The sequence below is a fragment of the Melozone crissalis genome, unplaced genomic scaffold, assembly GCF_028551555.1.
Source record: "Melozone crissalis strain CALT ecotype California unplaced genomic scaffold, PUWL_Pcris_2 ptg000026l_1, whole genome shotgun sequence".
Classification (NCBI taxonomy): Eukaryota; Metazoa; Chordata; class Aves; order Passeriformes; family Passerellidae; genus Melozone; species Melozone crissalis.
Genome location: NW_026535804.1, coordinates 11,163,461 through 11,181,305, shown reverse-complemented (window position 1 = coordinate 11,181,305; position 17,845 = coordinate 11,163,461). Strand labels below are relative to the sequence as shown.

At 55.1% G+C, this 17,845-nt stretch overlaps 1 protein-coding gene and 1 long non-coding RNA gene across 3 annotated transcripts; one reads left to right on the top strand and one right to left on the bottom strand.

Annotated features, from left to right (window-relative positions):
- Nucleotides 1-126: 126 nt before the first annotated feature.
- LOC128938475 (uncharacterized) lies at nt 127-9,338 on the bottom strand. Its single transcript, XR_008483145.1, has 2 exons — nt 9,278-9,338; nt 127-378 (listed from the first exon to the last, which is right to left on the bottom strand). It is a non-coding gene; the product is annotated as an uncharacterized LOC128938475 (long non-coding RNA).
- SLC16A6 (solute carrier family 16 member 6) lies at nt 8,454-16,579 on the top strand. Of its 2 annotated transcripts, XM_054278747.1 has the most exons (7): nt 8,454-8,541; nt 10,740-10,981; nt 11,663-11,806; nt 12,458-12,586; nt 13,463-14,284; nt 14,832-16,190; nt 16,246-16,579. In XM_054278747.1, exons 2-6 carry the CDS (start codon nt 10,747-10,749, stop codon nt 15,089-15,091), a joined length of 1,590 nt encoding a protein of 529 aa, XP_054134722.1. In that variant the 5' UTR covers nt 8,454-8,541; nt 10,740-10,746; the 3' UTR covers nt 15,092-16,190; nt 16,246-16,579. The 2 variants fall into 2 exon arrangements, with proteins under 2 accessions (XP_054134722.1, XP_054134723.1); XM_054278748.1 differs by lacking the exons at nt 8,454-8,541; nt 10,740-10,981 and having other exon boundaries at nt 11,749-11,806; nt 12,330-12,586.
- Nucleotides 16,580-17,845: the final 1,266 nt, after the last annotated feature.

Here is a 17,845-nt window from a genome sequence, read left to right as displayed (position 1 = left end):
TGCTCCCTTGGCTGCCGACCGAGCTGCGACACCTCCTCCGCCTTTCACACCCCGGCACAGCCGATATTCCCGAAACCGGCGCCAGCAAAGGTGTTATTCTTAGAAGTCAAAAAACACCCTTTGAAGTCACTGTCACCCTATTTATATCTTTCCTTCCTTCCTGGTAAATATCTAATTAGACACCAAACCGAAGCGGTATTTTCCCCTCCAGGAGCGGGTTCGATCCGCGGCAGCTCCTCGCAGCTCCTCTCCCCTCGCCGCAGCCTGAGTGATGTTTGTGTCCAAAACTGGCTCCTTCCCTGCAGGCTGAGCCCCTCAGCCTTGGGTGGGGCCTGCTGGGGCTCTGTCAGTCCATCCTTCACCTGCTTACAGCATCCCCTGTGCAAGGGAAATGAAATAGTCAGGACAGGGGAGTGAGTGCTCCTGCAGCCCAGCCTGGGGCAGAGCAGCTTCTGCAGAGATCAGGGCAAAAAGCCTCCAGAGACCAGGGCAAAGCAGCTTCTGCAGAGATCAGGGCAAAAAGCCTCCAGAGACCAGGACAAAACAGCTCCAGACACCTGGGCAAAGCAGCTCCTCCAGACACCAAGACTTTGCCTTTGAAGTTGTTCTGCTGCCTGGTTCCCAATGGCTCAACTGGAAAGGATGGGAATGCAGAGTGCCCCTTCCCTAAACCCACTGCTCAGGCTGGGATGGTTTCCTGTGCTCCTGCCATCCCCTGCTCCTGCCATCCCATTCCTGCCATCCCCTGCTCCTGCCATCCCATTCCTGCCATCCCCTGCTCCTGCCACCCCCTGCTCCCTCCTGCTTGTCAAGAGCTTTCCCCCAAGTGCTACAGCCCCACAAAGGGTTCATACAGGGCCCTGCCCTCGTTTGTGACAGCTGGCACGTGTCTGAATCTGAAGCTCACTGTCTGAATTTAGTTCTGCTCCCTCTGCCCCACAGCTGCCAGAGCAGAAGCACAACCCGGCTGCTGGAGGGAGCTGCCCCAGAGGTGAAGGGCAGGAATCCATACAGACCCAGAGGGCAAAACCCACCCTTTTTTTGGGTGAATTAAGCACATCCAGCTGCTTAGGGCAGAATTTGGCCTCCAGAGATGGGAAGGTTCAAGGACAAAGCCTCCAAGGAGCAATGGCAGAGCTCCATGGAGCAGATGGAGATGCGGAATACGACGTCTTGAACACAGAGTTATGGCCAAAGGAGCTGCAGAGATCTGCCAAAAATCCTGCTGGGTCCTGCACCAGGAGCTCTGCAGTGGCTGTGGGGTCTGTGCTGGGCTGGGATGGCCAGGACCAGCTGTCCCCAGAGGTACCAGGGATGTGGCAGGAGGGATGCAGCTCCCATGGGATGGCCAAGCAGGACAACACCCATTATCACAGAGAGGGAGAGTAGGGAAGCCAAAACTGGGAAACAAAAGAGAAGAACAGGACAGGAGGAGGCAGGAGAGGGAATAGGATGAGCCCCATCTGTAGGCCAAGCTGTTTGTAGCTTGCAAAGGGAATTATTCCCAGGTTTTGCTGTTCACATCTTTAAAAGCTTTGGGCTGTCACTTGGATCAGCAGCTCCTGGGCTGTCAGCAGAGCAGTGCAGTGATCAGAGATGTGGCTCCATTCATAATTCATAGCCCAGAGTGATAATTTATGGAGGCTGGAGGCTCTCAGTGCACAGCTAATGGGGGTGGGATGTGGGGCTGAGCTGTGGGAGGGGGCTCAGCTCTGGGAAACCCTGCTCAGCCCTGCCCTAACAAAGCCCACGAGCTCAGCTCCTGTTCTGCACCCTCTGCATCCCCACAGCTCCAACAACCCAGAGTAGGTGTCTGGACATGTTTGATGGCAGCCAAGCTGCCTTCACTTCCAAAACAAAAATTCCTTTGCAATTTCCTTGGATTTCCTCATGGGACTTGAAAGGAGCAGCAGCTCTGCTTGGGTCCCACACCCCCTGCCCAGGGCTGAGCCCAGCTGGGCCAGGGACAGCACAGAGCTGAGTCACCAACCTCACAGTGGGCAGGGAGGCCTCAGCCCATCCCAGCCCCATCCCAACCTCATCCCATCCCATTCCATCCCCATCCCATCCCATCCCCATCCCAACATCATCCCATCCCATTCCATCCCCATCCCATCCCATCCCATCCCATCCCATCCCATCCCATCCCAGCCCCTTCCCAGCCCCATCCCAGCCCCATCCCAGCCCCATCCCAGCCCTATTCCAGCCCCATCTCAATCCCATCCCAGCCCCGTCCCATTCCCATCCCTGCCCCATCCCATCCCTTCCCAACCCTATTCCAGCCCCATCCCAGCCCCATCCCAGTTCCCTGTCTGGTTCTCTCCACAACAGAGCGGGATATCAATCACCCTGTGCCAGATATGAGGTTTGGGAAAAAACAAAGCCCCAGAATTGGGCTGATCTCCTCAGGCAGGTGGTGTTCAGCTTTCTGGGAAGACACACCAGCTAATCCTGCCCTCCGGCACCTCCACTGGCACCCAGCAGCTCCCAGCCTCTCCCAGGCTGAGCTGCTCTCTGTGCCAAGTCCCAGCCTCTCCAAACACCCTTCCCAAACCCAGACCCAGCTCCTGAGGGGCTGCTCTGCACCCCCAGAGTGCCCCAGGCTCCCCCAGCTGCACCTGCAGCCCCACAGAAACCCCAGCCCACCTCAAAGCAGCCGAACCCACAAACCCCCGTCCCTTCCGTTGACTCTGGGCAGGGATGCCAGGATGACACAGCTAACAAAAACAACCCAAACCATTTTCAAAGGACACTCTCTCCTCCCTAAATTACAGGGAAAGTCTTTCAGGGCTCAAATTCATGCATTAGCATCAAACAAAACCTGCTGATCCCTGATGCCCAGAGCTGTTTGAAGGCGAGGCAGAACACAGCCTGTGGGATGCCCACATCCAGACCACATCCATGAGTGTGAGGCCATCCCTGGCATCAGCTCTGAGCCCTCCCTGACCCTTTCCAGCTCAGATTCCTGGTTCAGGCTGTGCAGGGTGGGAGCCCCCTGGGATCCCCCCTGCACCAGGACCTGCACCCCCTCCGCAGCCAGACCCACGCAGAGCTATCCCCATTGACTTTCAGCTCTTTCTGCAAAAAGCAGAATGACTCAGGAGAGATTCCCCAGGCTGGCAGGAGCGCCGTGGCACCTGTGCCAAGCAGGAAACGCTGCCCGGGTGGCTGCAGCTGCAGGAGGGGCAGGGAGGGATCGCTGGCTTGGGGATGAGCGGGGTTGGCAGCTGGACGTGGCACACCTGGTGAGCGGCACAGCACGCACCTTGGACCAGGGCAGCCCTGAACAAACAAAGAACCTGCCTTCTGCAAGCCAGGCACGCAGCTCACAGCAGCCTGGAGAATCAAAACCAGATAAACCAGTTTAGAAAAGCACCCAAAGCCTCTCCAAGCAGGACTGGTCCCTGTGTAGATGCCTCTCTGGGATGTCACCCCTGGCAGTGGCACCACAGAGGGGTCACCCTCACTGTGCTGGCATTATCTGTCGTGTTATTTATTACACATTAACCAGAAAGTTTACAAATCTTGGGGCCAGCGTGATCGTTTTCGCATTTTTCACATTCTTTCACATCTTCACACCTGCCTGGAGAGCAAAGCAGTGGCTGGAGCCCAGAAAAACCTGCGGCCCTTTGAAGCACACCCAGCTGTGCTGAGCCACCCCCTGGGGCTCACAACCCACTCTGGGGGTCCCAGCTCTGATCTCCAGCCCAAACCCACCCAGTGGTCCTGCCCAAAGTCCCAGCAGGACCCCCCATCCCGACCACGAGGAGCAGGGAGAAAAGGACACAGCAAAGGATGAGAAATTCAAACTGAATTTCTGCTGTTACCCAGGAGCTCCCAGTGTCACCCCTTGTGCCAGCAGGGGCCAGGGAAACTGAGGCAGGCAAGCAGGAGTGATGGCTCAGCTGTGCTGAGTGATGTGGGATGGGGACACCTCCCCATGGTGCTGACCCCACTGGGGGGGATGGATGGCAGGGCAGACAGGCTTTCAGGGGGCAGAAAAACAAATCTATGATTTTTTTTTTTTTTTTTTTTTTTTTGCAATTTAGGATCCCAGAGATTTTGATTTGAGCAGAGAAGGGCAGGAGTACCTGGTGAGGAGTCTGACCATGGGGCAGGAGCTCTGTGTCTGCCCCCTTGGGCCTCCCTGGTGCTGGCATGTTTACCAGCAGAGCTCCATTCCCAGCACAAGCGTGCTGACAATGCTCTGAACACAGTCAGGACTTCATTCCAGGAAAAAAGGTTTTCTGCTGGCATAGTTTACACTAGTTCTCCTCACAGAACAAGCAGCACCGACAAAAACATACTTCTGCAGATTTACCAGGATTTCTGCCAGCTCCTGGGACAGGAGAATGTTTTTCACCCATCTCACTGCTGGGTCTTTCAGAGAAAACATTTCACATGCCGAGCAGGGCTGGGCAAACCCCGGCAGAATAAATGAGCTGGAAGTGCCGGAGCCACCCAGCCAGGGGCCCGCGCTCCCCTCTCTGCCCAGCCCGCCCTCCTTCCCAGCTCCTGGCTCATTTATCTCATTTATGCCCTCAGCCAGCACTCCGCTCTGCTTCCCTGTGGGTTACAGAGCCCCCAGCCCTGCTGCTGGAGCTGCTGGGATGATGGAGAGACACGTCCTGCAGTGAGCGCTGCCAGGCACGGGACTGACCCGAGATGGAAAAGGATCCCAGCCAAGCCAAGCAGCAAATTGGGAAATTCCCCAAAAAATATGGGGAAAAAGGGTTTTATAGTGGGGCTGGAGAGGCTGTAGCCACCATCCCTGTGGGTTACAGAGCCCCCAGCCCTGCTGGAGCTGTTGGGATGATGGAGAGACACGTCCCACTGTGATCGCTGCCAGGCACGGGATGGACCCACGGTGGATGTGCCAGGGAAAAAGATCCCAGCCAAGCCAAGCAGCAAATTGGGAAATTTGGGATATTACCCCAAAAATATGGGGGGAAAAGGGTTTTACCCCAGCCCTGCTGCTGGAGTTGTTGGGATGATGGAGAGACATGTCCTGCAGCGAGCACTGCCAGGCACGGGACTGACCCGGGATGGAAAAGGATCCCAGCCAAGCCAGCAGTAGGGAAAATCCCAAAAAATATGGGGGAAAAAAGGGTTTTACAGTGGGGCTGGAGAGGCTGTAGCCACCATCCCTGTCCAGCCCCCAGCCCTGCTGCTGGAGCTGCTGGGATGATGGAGAGACACGTCCTGCAGTGAGCGCTGCCAGGCACGGGATGGACCCAGGATGAAAAGGATTCCAGCCAAGGCAAGCAGCAAATTGGGAAATTCCCCCAAAAATATGGGGGAAAAAGGGTTTTACCCCAGCCCTGCTGCTGGAGTTGCTGGGATGATGGAGGTCCTGCAGCAAGCACTGCCAGGCACGGGACTGACCCATGGTGGATGTGCCAGGGAACAGGATGCAAACCAAGCCGAGCAGCAAATTGGGAAATTTGGGAAATTACCCCAAAAAATATGGGGGAAAAAGGGTTCTACAGTGGGGCTGGAGAGGCTGCAGCCACCATCCCTGTCCCCCCACAGGGCCCCTGCAGCCCCCTCGGCTCCCCGGAGCCTTATTGCTCTTGGAGAGCCCAAAGGGAAGGATTGGGAAGGTGAGGCAGAGAACAGATGCAGAGCACTGACAAGAAATACCGAGGAGCAAATCGCTCTGGGGTTTTTCATGCCAGAGATATTTGCATTCTTATTTCTCCCCTGGAGGCACAAACCTCTTTTGTTGTCCCACAAGCACTTGCACTGTGTTACCAGGAAGAATTTCAGCACGGGGGAAGGTGCCCCATTCCCAGGGAAAAGCTTGGATAACGGGATTTTGGCTCTGCAGGACCAGATAAAGGGTGGTCACCCTTTATCTGCACCCCTGAAAGGCAGGGCATGGGTAAACGACACCCATCCCAAAGGCTCCCTCAGAGAAAGGGGCTTCCCATGGCTCTCAAGGACACATAGGGTCCTCCCATGGCTGAGGATCCAGATTTCTGATGGATTTCTGGTGGATTTCTGGTGGATTTCTGATGGATTTCTGATGGATTTCAGCTTGTTCAGGAGGGGACTATGAGGAGGGGAGTGCTGAAACCTCCCTGAGAGCACCAGCACTTGCGGTTGGGCCAGCATTGCCAAGAGAAACCAGCAGCAGCTTTCCAAAAAAAAAAAAAAAAAAAAAAAAAAAAAAAGGCAACAATTTGCCTCATTTTGGGCAATCTGGATAATCTGGAGAATTTTGCCCCAGCTACCTGCTGCCCTTGGCTGTGTTGTCCCACCAGCAATCCCATTGGGAAAAGCAGCAGAAGGGGCTGTGGCCAAGCCAAACACAGCAGCGCTTGCAGTGCAGGGACATTTGAACCTGGCTGCTTTTTCCAGGATCAGGAAAAAGGATCAGGATCAGAACCAGATCAGGAGGTTCCACATTAACCCAGCACTCTGTGGTGGGCTCCTGGGCCAGCACGGGAGGCAGAACCCAGTGGCCCACAAGTCACAAGGAAAGGTGCAAGGCTCCAAATCCTCCTGGCAGCCCAAATCCATCAGTGCCCAGCGCACAGAAAGCAGGAACAGCAGCAGCTCTGAGGCTGCCAGAGCTCCATGAGAGCTTGGACAACACTCTCAAGGACAATGTGGGATTTTTGGGGTGTCTGTGCACAGCCAGGGGTTGGACTCAATGATCCCTTCCAGCTCAGGATGTTCTGTGATTTTAGGATGACAGAACCCCTGTTCCCTCCCTCCCCATGCCTGTAAGTGGTGAGTTTGTCTCTCCTGCTCTGCTTGACTCACAAATCCCTGCTTTTTAAGCATCCTGCATAAAGGACACGTTTTCCCTTAAAAATCCAACTAAGGAGCTGGTTTTCCCTAGGAAATGCAACCCATGGAAATGTTTTCCCCTTATGACTCAACCAAGGGACATGTTTTTCCCTAAAAAAATGCAACTAAATGAGATGTTTTTCCCTAAAATGCAACAAAAGAGCATGTTTTTCCCTAAAAGCCCTTAAAAGTCCAGCTAAAGGAGATGATTTCCCAAAACAAATATAGGCAAGGGAGATGTTTCCCCAAAAATGCAACTGACAGAGATATCTCCACCTAAAAATTTAACTGAGGGAGATGTTTTTCCCTGGGAACGCAAGTAAAGGAAATGTATTCCATAAAAATACAACTAAGGGATGGGTTTTTCACTAAATAAAAAAAAAGACAACTGAAGGAGATGTTTTCCCCTAAAAATAGAACCACGAGAGATGGTTCCCCCTAAAAATCCAAGCAAGGAAAATGTTTGCCCTAAAAACGCAACCAAAGGAGATGTTTTTCCCCTAAAATTGCAACAAAATGAGATTTTCCCTAAAGGAAAGGAGGTTTTCCCTAAAGATGCAACTAAAGGAAGTGGCTTCCCCTAAAAATACAATGTTTTTCCCTAGAAACACAACTAAAGGAGATGTTTTGGTCTGGAAATTACAAACAAGGGGTATATTTCCCCGTTAGGGAAAAGATGGGCAGCACCCAAACCTCGGAGGGGACAGAAACACCGGGGGGTTGGGGGGCTCCGGTATGTGCTCCCTGCATCCCACCCACACCTGGGGATGCTGTGGACCCCGAATTGCGGGGATGATGCGGATTCCGAATCGTGGGGATGTTCCGGACCCCAGGAATACTCCAGACCCCAGACCCTGGGGATGCTCGGGACCTCGGACTGCGCACCCCGGGGATGCTCCAGACCTCACACCCTGGGGATGTTCCATACCCTGAATTGTGGGGATGCTCCGGACCCCACACCCGGGGATGCTCCGGACCCTGAATCGTGGGGATGATGTGGACCCCGCATAGTGGGGATGCTCTGGACCCTGGGGATGCTCCAGACCCCACACTCGGGGGATGCTCCGGACCCCGAATTGCGGGGATGATGCGGACCCCGCATTGCGGGGATGCTCCAGACCCCTCATCCCGCACCCGGGGGTGCTCCGGACCCCGCACCGCAGGAATATCCCGGACCCCGAATTGCGGGGATGCTCCAGACCCCGCACCCTGGGGGTGCTCGAGACCCCGCACACGGGGGATGCACCGGACCCCGGGAATACCCTGGACCCGCACCTGGGGATGTTCCAGCCCCCGCACCCTGGGGGTGCTCCAGACCCCGCACCCGGGAATACCCCGGACCCCGCACCTGCCGGAGCGCCCCGTGCGGGGCAGGTGCGGGCCGGGGGCTGTGGGGGCTGCGGGGCAGGTGCGGGCCTGGGGCTGCGGTGCTTGCGGTGCTGCCGGGGATGCTCGGGACCCCGCGGGGCCGCCCCTGCACCGCCCCTCCCGCACACGCGGTGCCGCCGCTGGGCGAGCCGGGCCCGGCGCCGCGCACATGGGCGCTGCGGAGCCGCCGGCGGAGACCGGCTCCAGCCGGTATAAAAGGGCTGCGAGCGAGCACCGAGCAGCAGCAGCCGCCGCCGCGGGCAGCGGGAGCAGCAGCGGCCGGAGGCCGGCGGGCAGCGGGGCCGCCTCCTCGCCGAGGGTCGCCCGCTCGCCCTCCCGGGCCATGGGCAGCCCCTGACCCCGCCGCAGCACCGGGTGAGTGGGGCTCCCGCCCGGCCATTCCGGGGGAGCTGGGTGGGGGAGGGCTTTGTTTCCCTTCTTTTAAATTTTTTTTCCCCGTCTTTTGGGGCGCTTTTTAACGTTATTTTTTCGTTTTTTCCAGCGTTTTCCTTCCCCACCTCCCCTCGCCCGCATCCCTGTATTTTTAGCCCGCGGCCCCGGCGATGCAGGAATCAGGGCTGAAATGTTGGGAAAGTGATGCAGGGAAGGGGGGGCCACGCCGGGCCCCTGCGCTCCGGCTTCTTCATTTTCAATTTTTCCCCCGACCACCATTATTTCTTTTAATCTTTAAATGTACAAAACACACGCCCAGGTTTGCGGTTTCGCTGGGTTGTTTTTCCTTCCCTTATCATTATTTTTTTTTTTTCTGCTCCCTAAGCGTGCTTCCTCCCGATCTGCTTTTTTCTCCCCTTGCAGTGACACAGGAATTGGTGGAAATCTCTCGGGGGGTCTCCCGGCACTTCCCGCAAAGTTCGGGGGTCCCGCCCGCGCCCCTCGCCCTGCGCGGCTGCGGCAGAGCCGGGCGCGGGCGGCAGCGCAGGGAGGGATGCGGAGCCCCCGCCTCGCTCCATCCATCCCCGGCGGAGCGGAGCGGATCCCCCGGGAGCCGTGCGGCACCGCACGGGGGGCTGCGGGGTTTGGGGACCCCCCCTGCCCCGCTCGGGGACCCCCGGCGCGGGCTCGCAGCCCGGCCGGGCTCCCGTGCACTCACTCGCCTGCTGCGCCGGGCCAAGTTCCGCGGTGGGCTCGGAGCGCGGGGCCGAGGAGCCGAGTCTAAAATGGAGGAGGGAAATGCCGGTGGCTGCCGGGCACGGCGGCGGCGCGGGGGGAGCCGCAGGTCCGGGCGGGACGGGGCGGCCGCCGCGGGCACCGCTCCGTGCACGGCCGGGAGCGAGCGGGGCTGGGCGCGCTGTGTCCCACGGGGCTGGCTCCGGCACCGGCACCGGCACCGCCACGCGGGTGGGGCCGTGACCCCGGCGCTGTCCCCCCGCAGCGCGCGTGAGGCGGTGACCCCGGCACTGTGCCCTGTACAGGTGCGGCAGTGATCCCCGCACAGGTTTGGCAGTGACCCCCGGCACTGTCCCCGGTACAGGTGTGGCGGTGACCCCGGCACTGTGCCCTTTACAGGTGTGGCAATGATCCCCGGCACTGTCCCCTTTACAAGTGCGGCAGTGATCCCCCCGCACAGGTTTGGCAGTGACCCCAGCACTGTCCCCTGTACAGGTGTGGCAGTGACCCCCGGCACTGTCCCCTGCACAGGTGTGGTGGTGACCGTGGCACAGCAGACCCCCCTGCAGGTGTGGCAGTGAGCCAGGACCGACCCCTCCACTGCAGGTGATTCTGTCACTGTCCCCCTGTGCCGGGGCACTTGTCCCCCTGCCCAGGTGTGGTGCTGCAGTGGCCTCGGCTCCATGCTCCCCCCACGCAGGTGTGGCAGTGACCTGGCCCTTGTCCCCCTGCCCAGGTGTGATGCTGGCCCCAGCACAGGGGGACCCTCTGCAGGTGTGGCAGTGAGCCCAGGACTGTAACCCTGACATTGTCCCCATTGTGTGGCTGTGGCGGTGACCCCAGCACAGTGTCCTCCCCCGGTGTGTGACACTGGTGCTGTCCCCCCGTGCAGTGCTGGGGTTCCGTGGGCAGCTCCATGTGGGACCCACAGCCCCGGCTGACACGGGGCAAGGCTGAGGACACCCCATATCTTACGGGGTGATCCCGTCCAGCGGGGTGGCAGTGGTGCCAAGGACTGCAGGGGAGCTGGTGATAGCGGGGGTGTCCCCACTCCCCATTTTGAGGTGTGGGCAGCCCTGTGCTGCAGTTTTGGGGCCAGCCAGGCTGGGGACGATGGGTGCCCGGGGCTCCTGCGGCTCCAGCAGCCCGCGGTGGATCTTTCACGAACTGCATCCATCCGCCCCCGTGCACCACAGGCAGATGACAGCTCCCAGCTCCCGGGCTTGGCTGCTGGGAACAGCCAGCCCGGGTGCTGAGCTGGGAGTTTCTGGTGCTGGGCTCACAGGGCAGCAGCAGCAAGGAGGGACAGAGGCAGAAACACCAGCCCAGCTCCCACACTTGGTCCAGCTCGCGGTGCCTTAGGGTGCTACAGCTCTCAGGCTGTGCCTCTCCCAGCAAAATTCAGCTTCAACTGATGCCTGGCTGCCTGTCCCCTCTTTTCCCAGATCCAAAATGACGGTCAAAGCTGTAAAGATGCCGTGCACCTCTGCAAACGTTTATACTAAAGTGCCTGACGGAGGATGGGGCTGGACGGTCGCCTTTGCGTTCTTTGTTGTGGAAGCCCTGACATACGGCATCATAAAATCCTTTGGAGTCTTCTTCAACGACCTGATGGACAGCTTTGACGAAACCAACAGCAGGATATCCTGGATAATATCCATCTGTGTGTTTGTACAGACCTTCACAGGTAAGAGGAGCGGGCGCTCGGTCCGGGTGCAAGGGGCAGCCCTGCTGCTGACTCAGCACGCAAGGACCTGGCACCTGTGACTTTTGTGCCTCTAATGGCTCCATTATAAATTAAATCACAGCCATAAAGCTCAGAGGCTGCTCCTCAAATGCCAAGGAATGTCTGTCTCAGCCTGGCAGTCCCTTTGAGCCCTTTGAGTCTGTGGGTGGTGCAGGGACATGGTCCATGTCACTGAGCCTGACCCAGTTGTTCAGGTCCCACCAGCAAGGGGCAACACCCAGAGTGTTCAAACAAAACTCTGCAGTGAAAAGGATTAGAAATAACTTGAGTCTTGCTGAAATCCAGTGGGCATGTGGCTGGAGATTTGTCCCAGGCTGCCAGCAAGGGGCAAAACCCAGAGTTTTCAAACCAAACTCAAAGTAACTTGAGCCTTGGTAAAATTCAGTGGTACCAGGCATGTGGCTGGAGATTTGTCCCAGGCTGCCGCGTGTGTTCTGGTGATTTTTAGCATGTCCTAAATGCTGTGAGCTGTGCCCTGAGGGTGGCTCCAGGGTGATGCTGTGCCATGCAGGGAGGTGGCACCTCAGGGAACCCAGGCAGGAGCATGAGGAGAGCTCTGCAGGAGGTGGTGGCTGTGAAGTTGCTGAGGTGGGTGCTGACCACGTCGCTCTCCCTCTGCAGCTCCTCTGTCGACGGTCCTGAGCAACCGCTTCGGCCACCGGCTGGTGGTGATGGCCGGGGGGCTGCTGGTCAGCGCTGGCATGGTCATCGCGTCCTTCGCCCGCAGCGTGGTGCACATGTACGTCACCATCGGCATCGTCTCCGGTGAGCCACCCTCCTGTCCCCCGTGCTGCTGCCCCTCCTGAGCCGATCCCGCAGCGAGGATGGGCCCCAGGCTCGGCTTTGTGCCTGTGCCACCCCGGGCACCGCCCTGGGCTCGGCCCTGAGCTCGTGCAGCGGCACCGGTGGCTTCTGGTGAGCTGAGCAAAGCTCAGAGAAGGGCAAAGCTGCACCCGGGATCAAATCCTCTAACGCTGCCTCTGTCTCTGGTTTCTTCTCCTGATGCTTTTCCCCCTCTCCAGCCTGCCCTGGGTGTTCTGTTGATGTCCATGGCCAGGAGCTTGCCTTGCTTAGGGGAACAGTTGCTACAGGCTCAAATACTTTAAGCATAATGAGGTCCTCAAAGTGGACCCCACTGGAGGTCCATTTGCATTATCTAGCAGGTTTGGGAGGCTGGGTCTCTTGGTTTGGGTTTTTACTCTCCTTTTTTCTTTTTTTCTTCTTTTCTTTTCCCCCTTCCAAATTACAAAAAAATAACATTCTGGTTTCCCCAATGATTTTCTTCCAGGGTGACTTGCTGAGTTGGCCGAAATGATTCTGTAATGACCGCCGGGAAAGCCGACTTAACGTGTTCTTGCATCGGTGTTTCCCCCTCCTTTACTTGTTGTTATGGCAATTTTTGGCATTTATTCACAGGCCTGGGATACTGCCTCTCCTTCCTCCCGACTGTCACCATTTTATCACAGTATTTTGACAAAAGGCGCTCGCTGGTCACAGCGGTGGCATCCACAGGGGAATGTTTCGCCGTCTTCTCCTTCGCACCAGGTACGGTGCCCACGTGCTGGGAGGGCCAAAAGCACAAATCCTTTCCCCAAGCAAACAGCCAGAGGCCAACTCAGTGCCCACAAGTGGTTGCTCACATGCCTGTAGCAGACAGAGTGACAGCAGTGCCAGGGACGTGTGTGACACTCCCTGAGCCCCCCCGGTGCCATGTGCCAGTGCAGGACATGCCTGGCTGATACGCAGCCCGCCAGCCTCCCTATATAGATCTGGCAGGGCTAAAAATAAGCCCGAGAAACTTCAGCTATTTAAAACACACAGTGCCCAGAACTGCTCCTAAAGGTTACTGGGCTTGTGCTCAGCACGGGCTGCCAAAGAGCTGCAGCCTTTTGGGGAGCTGTGCCCAGGCGTCACAGCCCTGTCACCTCTGCCCGTGGAGGTTTATGTGGTGTGCTGTGCTCGTGTGCTCTGGGCTAATCCTCACTGCAAAGCTGCTTTGGGTGCAAAGGAGGGCTGGTAATTAGGCAGTGACGTGCACCTTTGAGCAGAGCTGAGAGACTTCCTCTGCTGGCTGGTTTCAGGATGGGGGCAGCTGAGGAAGGGCACTTAAGCACTGAGTTTGCCCTCTTCACAGGAAACAACACCCCTTTGTCCCCAGACCTGCTGAGACCTCAAAAAAGGTTTTCTAGAGAGTGGCATCTGCTAGCAGGTGGTAAAAGCCACAGCTTTTCGCTTCTGTCTGCTGCAGCAGAGGGGAGGAATTTGGGTGCCAGACCCCAGGGTGGAGGGACCCCTACTCAGCCTTTCTGAGAGGCAGCCAGAACCCTCCAGTGCAGAATCTCCACTCCCTTCCCTGGCTGTAAATTCAATTCCTTGGTGTGACTACAGGCTTTCCCAGTTACACTTCTCCTCTTCCCCCAGCAATCACGGCCCTGAAGGAGCAGATTGGCTGGAGGTACAGCATGCTTTCTGTCGGGGTGCTGCAGCTGGGCATCACCGCCTGCGGCTCGCTGCTGCGCCCCATCGTCATCAGAGAGCAGGAAGAAGTGAAAGCACAGCCTCCAGAGGAGTCCACAGAGACAAAGTACATGCTTGAAAACGAACAAACATGCACCTCAATCGAGTCCATAGACTCAGGAGTCGATATAACTACCTCACCCAGCAATGTGCCTGGAAAAACCAAAGCAGAGCCGAAAAGTGAAGAACCAAAGCAACACGGACAGAACCCCGTTGACAATAGCAGCACCCCTCCAGCACCAAAAACCAAACTACTGGACTTCTCTGTGATGAGAGACTATAGCTTTATCTGTTATGCATTCTTTGGCCTGTTTGCAACCCTGGGCTTCTTCGCTCCCTCCCTCTACATCATCCCCCTGAGCCGCAGCCTGGGCATCGGCAAGGACCACTCTGCCTACATCCTGTCGGCCATGGCCATCGCCGAGGTCTTCGGCAGGATTTTTGCAGGCTGGATCCTCAACAAGAAGCCCATCCGCAAGATCTACATCGAGCTCATCTGCGTCATCCTGCTGTCTGTAGCCTTGGTTGCCTTCCCTTTTGCCTCTGGATTCTGGGGCTTGATGATATGTAGCGTTTATTTTGGGTTCATGCTCGGCACGGTGGCGGGCACACATATTCCCCTCCTGGCTGAAGACGACGTGGTTGGCATTGAGAGGATGTCCTCTGCAGCTGGAGTCTATGTCTTCATTCAAAGCTTAGCTGGGTTGGCTGGACCACCCCTCGCAGGTAACACAAACTTTGGTCTTGGTTTTGTTTTGGAGATGTTAGACAGCTGTGGGTGCTGATCTCTGCCTAGAAGGTGTTCTGGCAGCACTAATCACAGCCCTGCAACCACTACTGGGAGTCTCCCAGAGCCAGAGACTGCAATGCAGCTCTGCAGAGTCCCACGGTTGAGGCGCTGAGGAACCTCAGAGGGAAGGGAAATACTGCAGTGCTCCCCTGATCCTGTCAGAAACCCAGAGCTGGCACCACTTCAGGCACCAGCAGAGGCGAATCCCTCTCGCTGTGCCTGTGCCACGCGCTGCAGGAAGGTGAGGGCTGGCAGAACAAACAGATGCCTGCTGCATCTCAGGCTCAGCATCCCTGCAGTGCCCAGGGGAACGCTGGAGGTGACACTGTGTACCCCAGAACACAATGGGGTTTGCTTTTTTAACATGGCATCCGATTGTCACCGAGTTTTGGCCGCAGATAAAATGCAGATTAAAGCCCTACAGGAGGGCATGGCGGGGGGGGAGTGGGCTGTGGCTGACTGCTGTAAATGTTTATTTTCCAGGTGTCTTAGTGGATACGACAAAGAACTACAGCTCAGCCTTCTACTCCTGTGCTGCTGGCATGGTCCTGGGGGCCGTGTTCCTGGCCCTGGTGAGGCCGTGCAAGACTGGGCTCTGCCACCACCACCACCAGCAGCAGCAGCAGCAGCAGCAGGTGGAGGAGAGCACGGCAGGGCCACCACCAGAACTGCCAGATGACTTTATAGATATGGATATTGGAAAAGCAGAAAATTCAGGAAAAGGCTCTGACAGCGTGGTATAAAAAACCCTGTTCCTTCTCCATCTAATGCACTCAGTGTAAGGCTGGGGGAAATGTCAGCTCTGCTCCACGTTTTAAAACTCCATTCTAAAGGGAATGTGAAATTTTAAATGTGAACAGTTGCTACCAACAATTTATTTTTTTTTTTAAATATTAGACAGAATTTTTTTTAACCAACAATGGAAAGCTCCATAGAAAATACGGATAGCCACATAAGAATAACTTCTGTCTAGCATGAAGATGTGATGCACACTTGCTTTCCTGATAACAAGCATAGGTAAAGGTCCAACTGATCCATAAATACTGACAACAGCAACAGCAGAAGCAGCTCGGCCTCTGACTGTCACCCATCCCCTACCACAAATTCCACACAGACCCGATGATATGAACTGGAGCATCTCATACACCACCAGTAGCCAACTGAATCTTCTTCTGGAGGGACACAGACTCACCTTTTAGCTTGGAGGAGGAGGAGGAGGAGGCCAGGCTAGATAGCTGACAATTAGAGACCATTGCTAATGATCTTAACTTGAATGTCACATAATGCTGGGAAATCCAAGGCTCCGTGTGTCTTTATGGCCAGTTATTACTGCACATATTTCGTAAGATCATTTTTCTTCTCCCAACTGGGATCCTTAGAACTGTTTTCTGTTGATAGTCAGACCTGATGTACTGTTTCTAATTTAACTAGTATTTATTAATTTATTCTGAGATTGTTAAAAGGAGTTTAGCTTAAATAACTGGAGAGGAAAAATGATCTTCTGCATAACGGAAAGCTGTCTTTACATCAACCTCTCCAATGCCTATCTTGTATTGCTTGTGAAATTGTTGGGAAAATTACTCTTACAGCATAAAGTGTAGCTGTTTTTAATAGGTAAGTCTTAAGTAACCCAGTTATTTTAAAAGGAAAAAAAACAAAACAAAACAAACAAAAAGAATTACAGGTCCAGCATCGTTTTCCACGGCAAAGGCTCAGCTGGAACCAGCCCACCCCACAGGGAGGATTTGGCCCAGGATGTCTTAATGTACCCCAACCTTGGCTCAGAGTGCACGAGGGGATCTCTGCTGCAGCCCCAGACCCTTCCCCAGTCTGTGCCCCCCAGTTCTGCCCCCTCGGGATGCTGGGGGGGCCGGGCTGAGCTGCACCCCCTCCCCAGCTCTGCCCTCACGTCAGCCAAAGGGGCTTTTATATTTTTGCTGCTGACCCCAGTGAGAAGTGAAGCGGAGCCTGTGCACGAAGGGGAGGATGAAAGGCAGCGCTGGAGCTGTTCATTATGAACGGGAGAGATTCCTGCTCACGGTGACACGAGCTTGCTTACCCCACCTATATGCATCTTCTCGCCTCTAGGCAACTCAGGGGGACAAATCAAACAAGTCTGTTCTGGTTTGGGGGGGGAAAAAATCAACCCCAAACCGCCATTTCTGTGTACTTAAGTGGAAGTGGCATCATCCATTAACTGCTACACTGACCTGTCTTGTGTTTTACCAGCCATAGAAATGTGGGACAATCTGTACAAGAAAAAAGAAAAAAAAAAAAAAAAGAACAACCTCTTTTTTGGGAAGGTGCTTGGTTTGTTTTTTTTCTGTCTTAGATGTCCAAAAAAAAAAAAAAAAAGAAGAAAAATTTTAAAAACTAAAAAAAAAAAAAAAAGAAGAAAAAAGAAGGAAAAATAATAATAATTTAAAAAAAAAAAAGCAACAGGCACTCTTGCAACCAAGTGGCTGGAGCAATTCATCCTCACTGCCCGGGACCTGCGGTCTCGTGTCCTTCCTCTGCCTCAGCACTTTATCACGGCCAGCAGAACCTCGCTGTGTTGCACCCAGGACTGGAAGATCCCTACAGAGAACCAGAGTTGTGTGAGTCGCTGATCAGTGAACAAATAGCCACGTTGCATTACGATGTACCTTTAATTTATTGTTAATTTATGATACTTCAAGCGTTTTGGTAAATGTTCTGTAGCCTATCCTCGTCAGGTTGTTGAAGTCTTTGTGAAATGAGACCTCACTACAGCACTTTGCTATTACAACTGCTTGGAAGTGGAATTAAGGCCTGCAGGTTTTGCGTGTGTGTGGAAGCTCCCTGTTCTGCAGATTTGCGAGGTTCTACTGTATTTAGTTTGGGGTTTTTATTTTTTTTCTCTCTCTCTCTTTTTTTTTAATTTGAATCACCAAGTTTCCAATCCCGATCAAACGCTCCGTTTGTCACTGACCTCACAGTCCGTGTCTGTTCCTGTCACGAGCAGGGGAGCGAGTGGTGAGTGTGTGTGTGTGAGGGCACAGCACAAGCAGGATTTACTGATTTGTTTGTAACTAAGCGGACTCTGGAAATACTCTTTAAAAAACACTGAGATTTGCAATAAACTTTTTCCTTTTTTTTTGGTTTTTTTTTTTTTTTTTCCTTTTATTTTTAAACAATAAACGCAGTGAAGGAACTTCTCTTCCTCTCGCTGGGTTGCAGTGGGAGCTGTCACATGCCATTCCTGCAGCCTGGAGTGCCTTTGCCTGGGGTTGGGCAATCCCAGCTCTCAGGAGGAGAAAGCACCAACACAACCCTGCTATTGGTGCTGAGCTCAGGGGTGCTCCTGTGAGCCCTCACCCCTGATTTAGAGGGAGATTTTTCCCCTCCTGGTGCCTGAATTGTGGCACTTGGGAGCGTTCCCCACGGGGCACACAATCATGGAATTATTCCATCATTGAATAAATCATAAAATTTATCATTTTATCATTTGTTCAATGATAAAATTGAATTCGGCTGAA

Bases quoted from the DNA above. Each gene is read 5' to 3' on its own strand.
- SLC16A6 (XM_054278747.1), top strand. From the start codon at position 10,747: ATGACGGTCAAAGCTGTAAAGATGCCGTGCACCTCTGCAAACGTTTAT. The intron at 11,807-12,457 runs GTGAGCCACCCT...ATTTATTCACAG, and splicing joins CACCATCGGCATCGTCTCCG to GCCTGGGATACTGCCTCTCC. The intron at 12,587-13,462 runs GTACGGTGCCCA...CTCTTCCCCCAG, and splicing joins CGTCTTCTCCTTCGCACCAG to CAATCACGGCCCTGAAGGAG.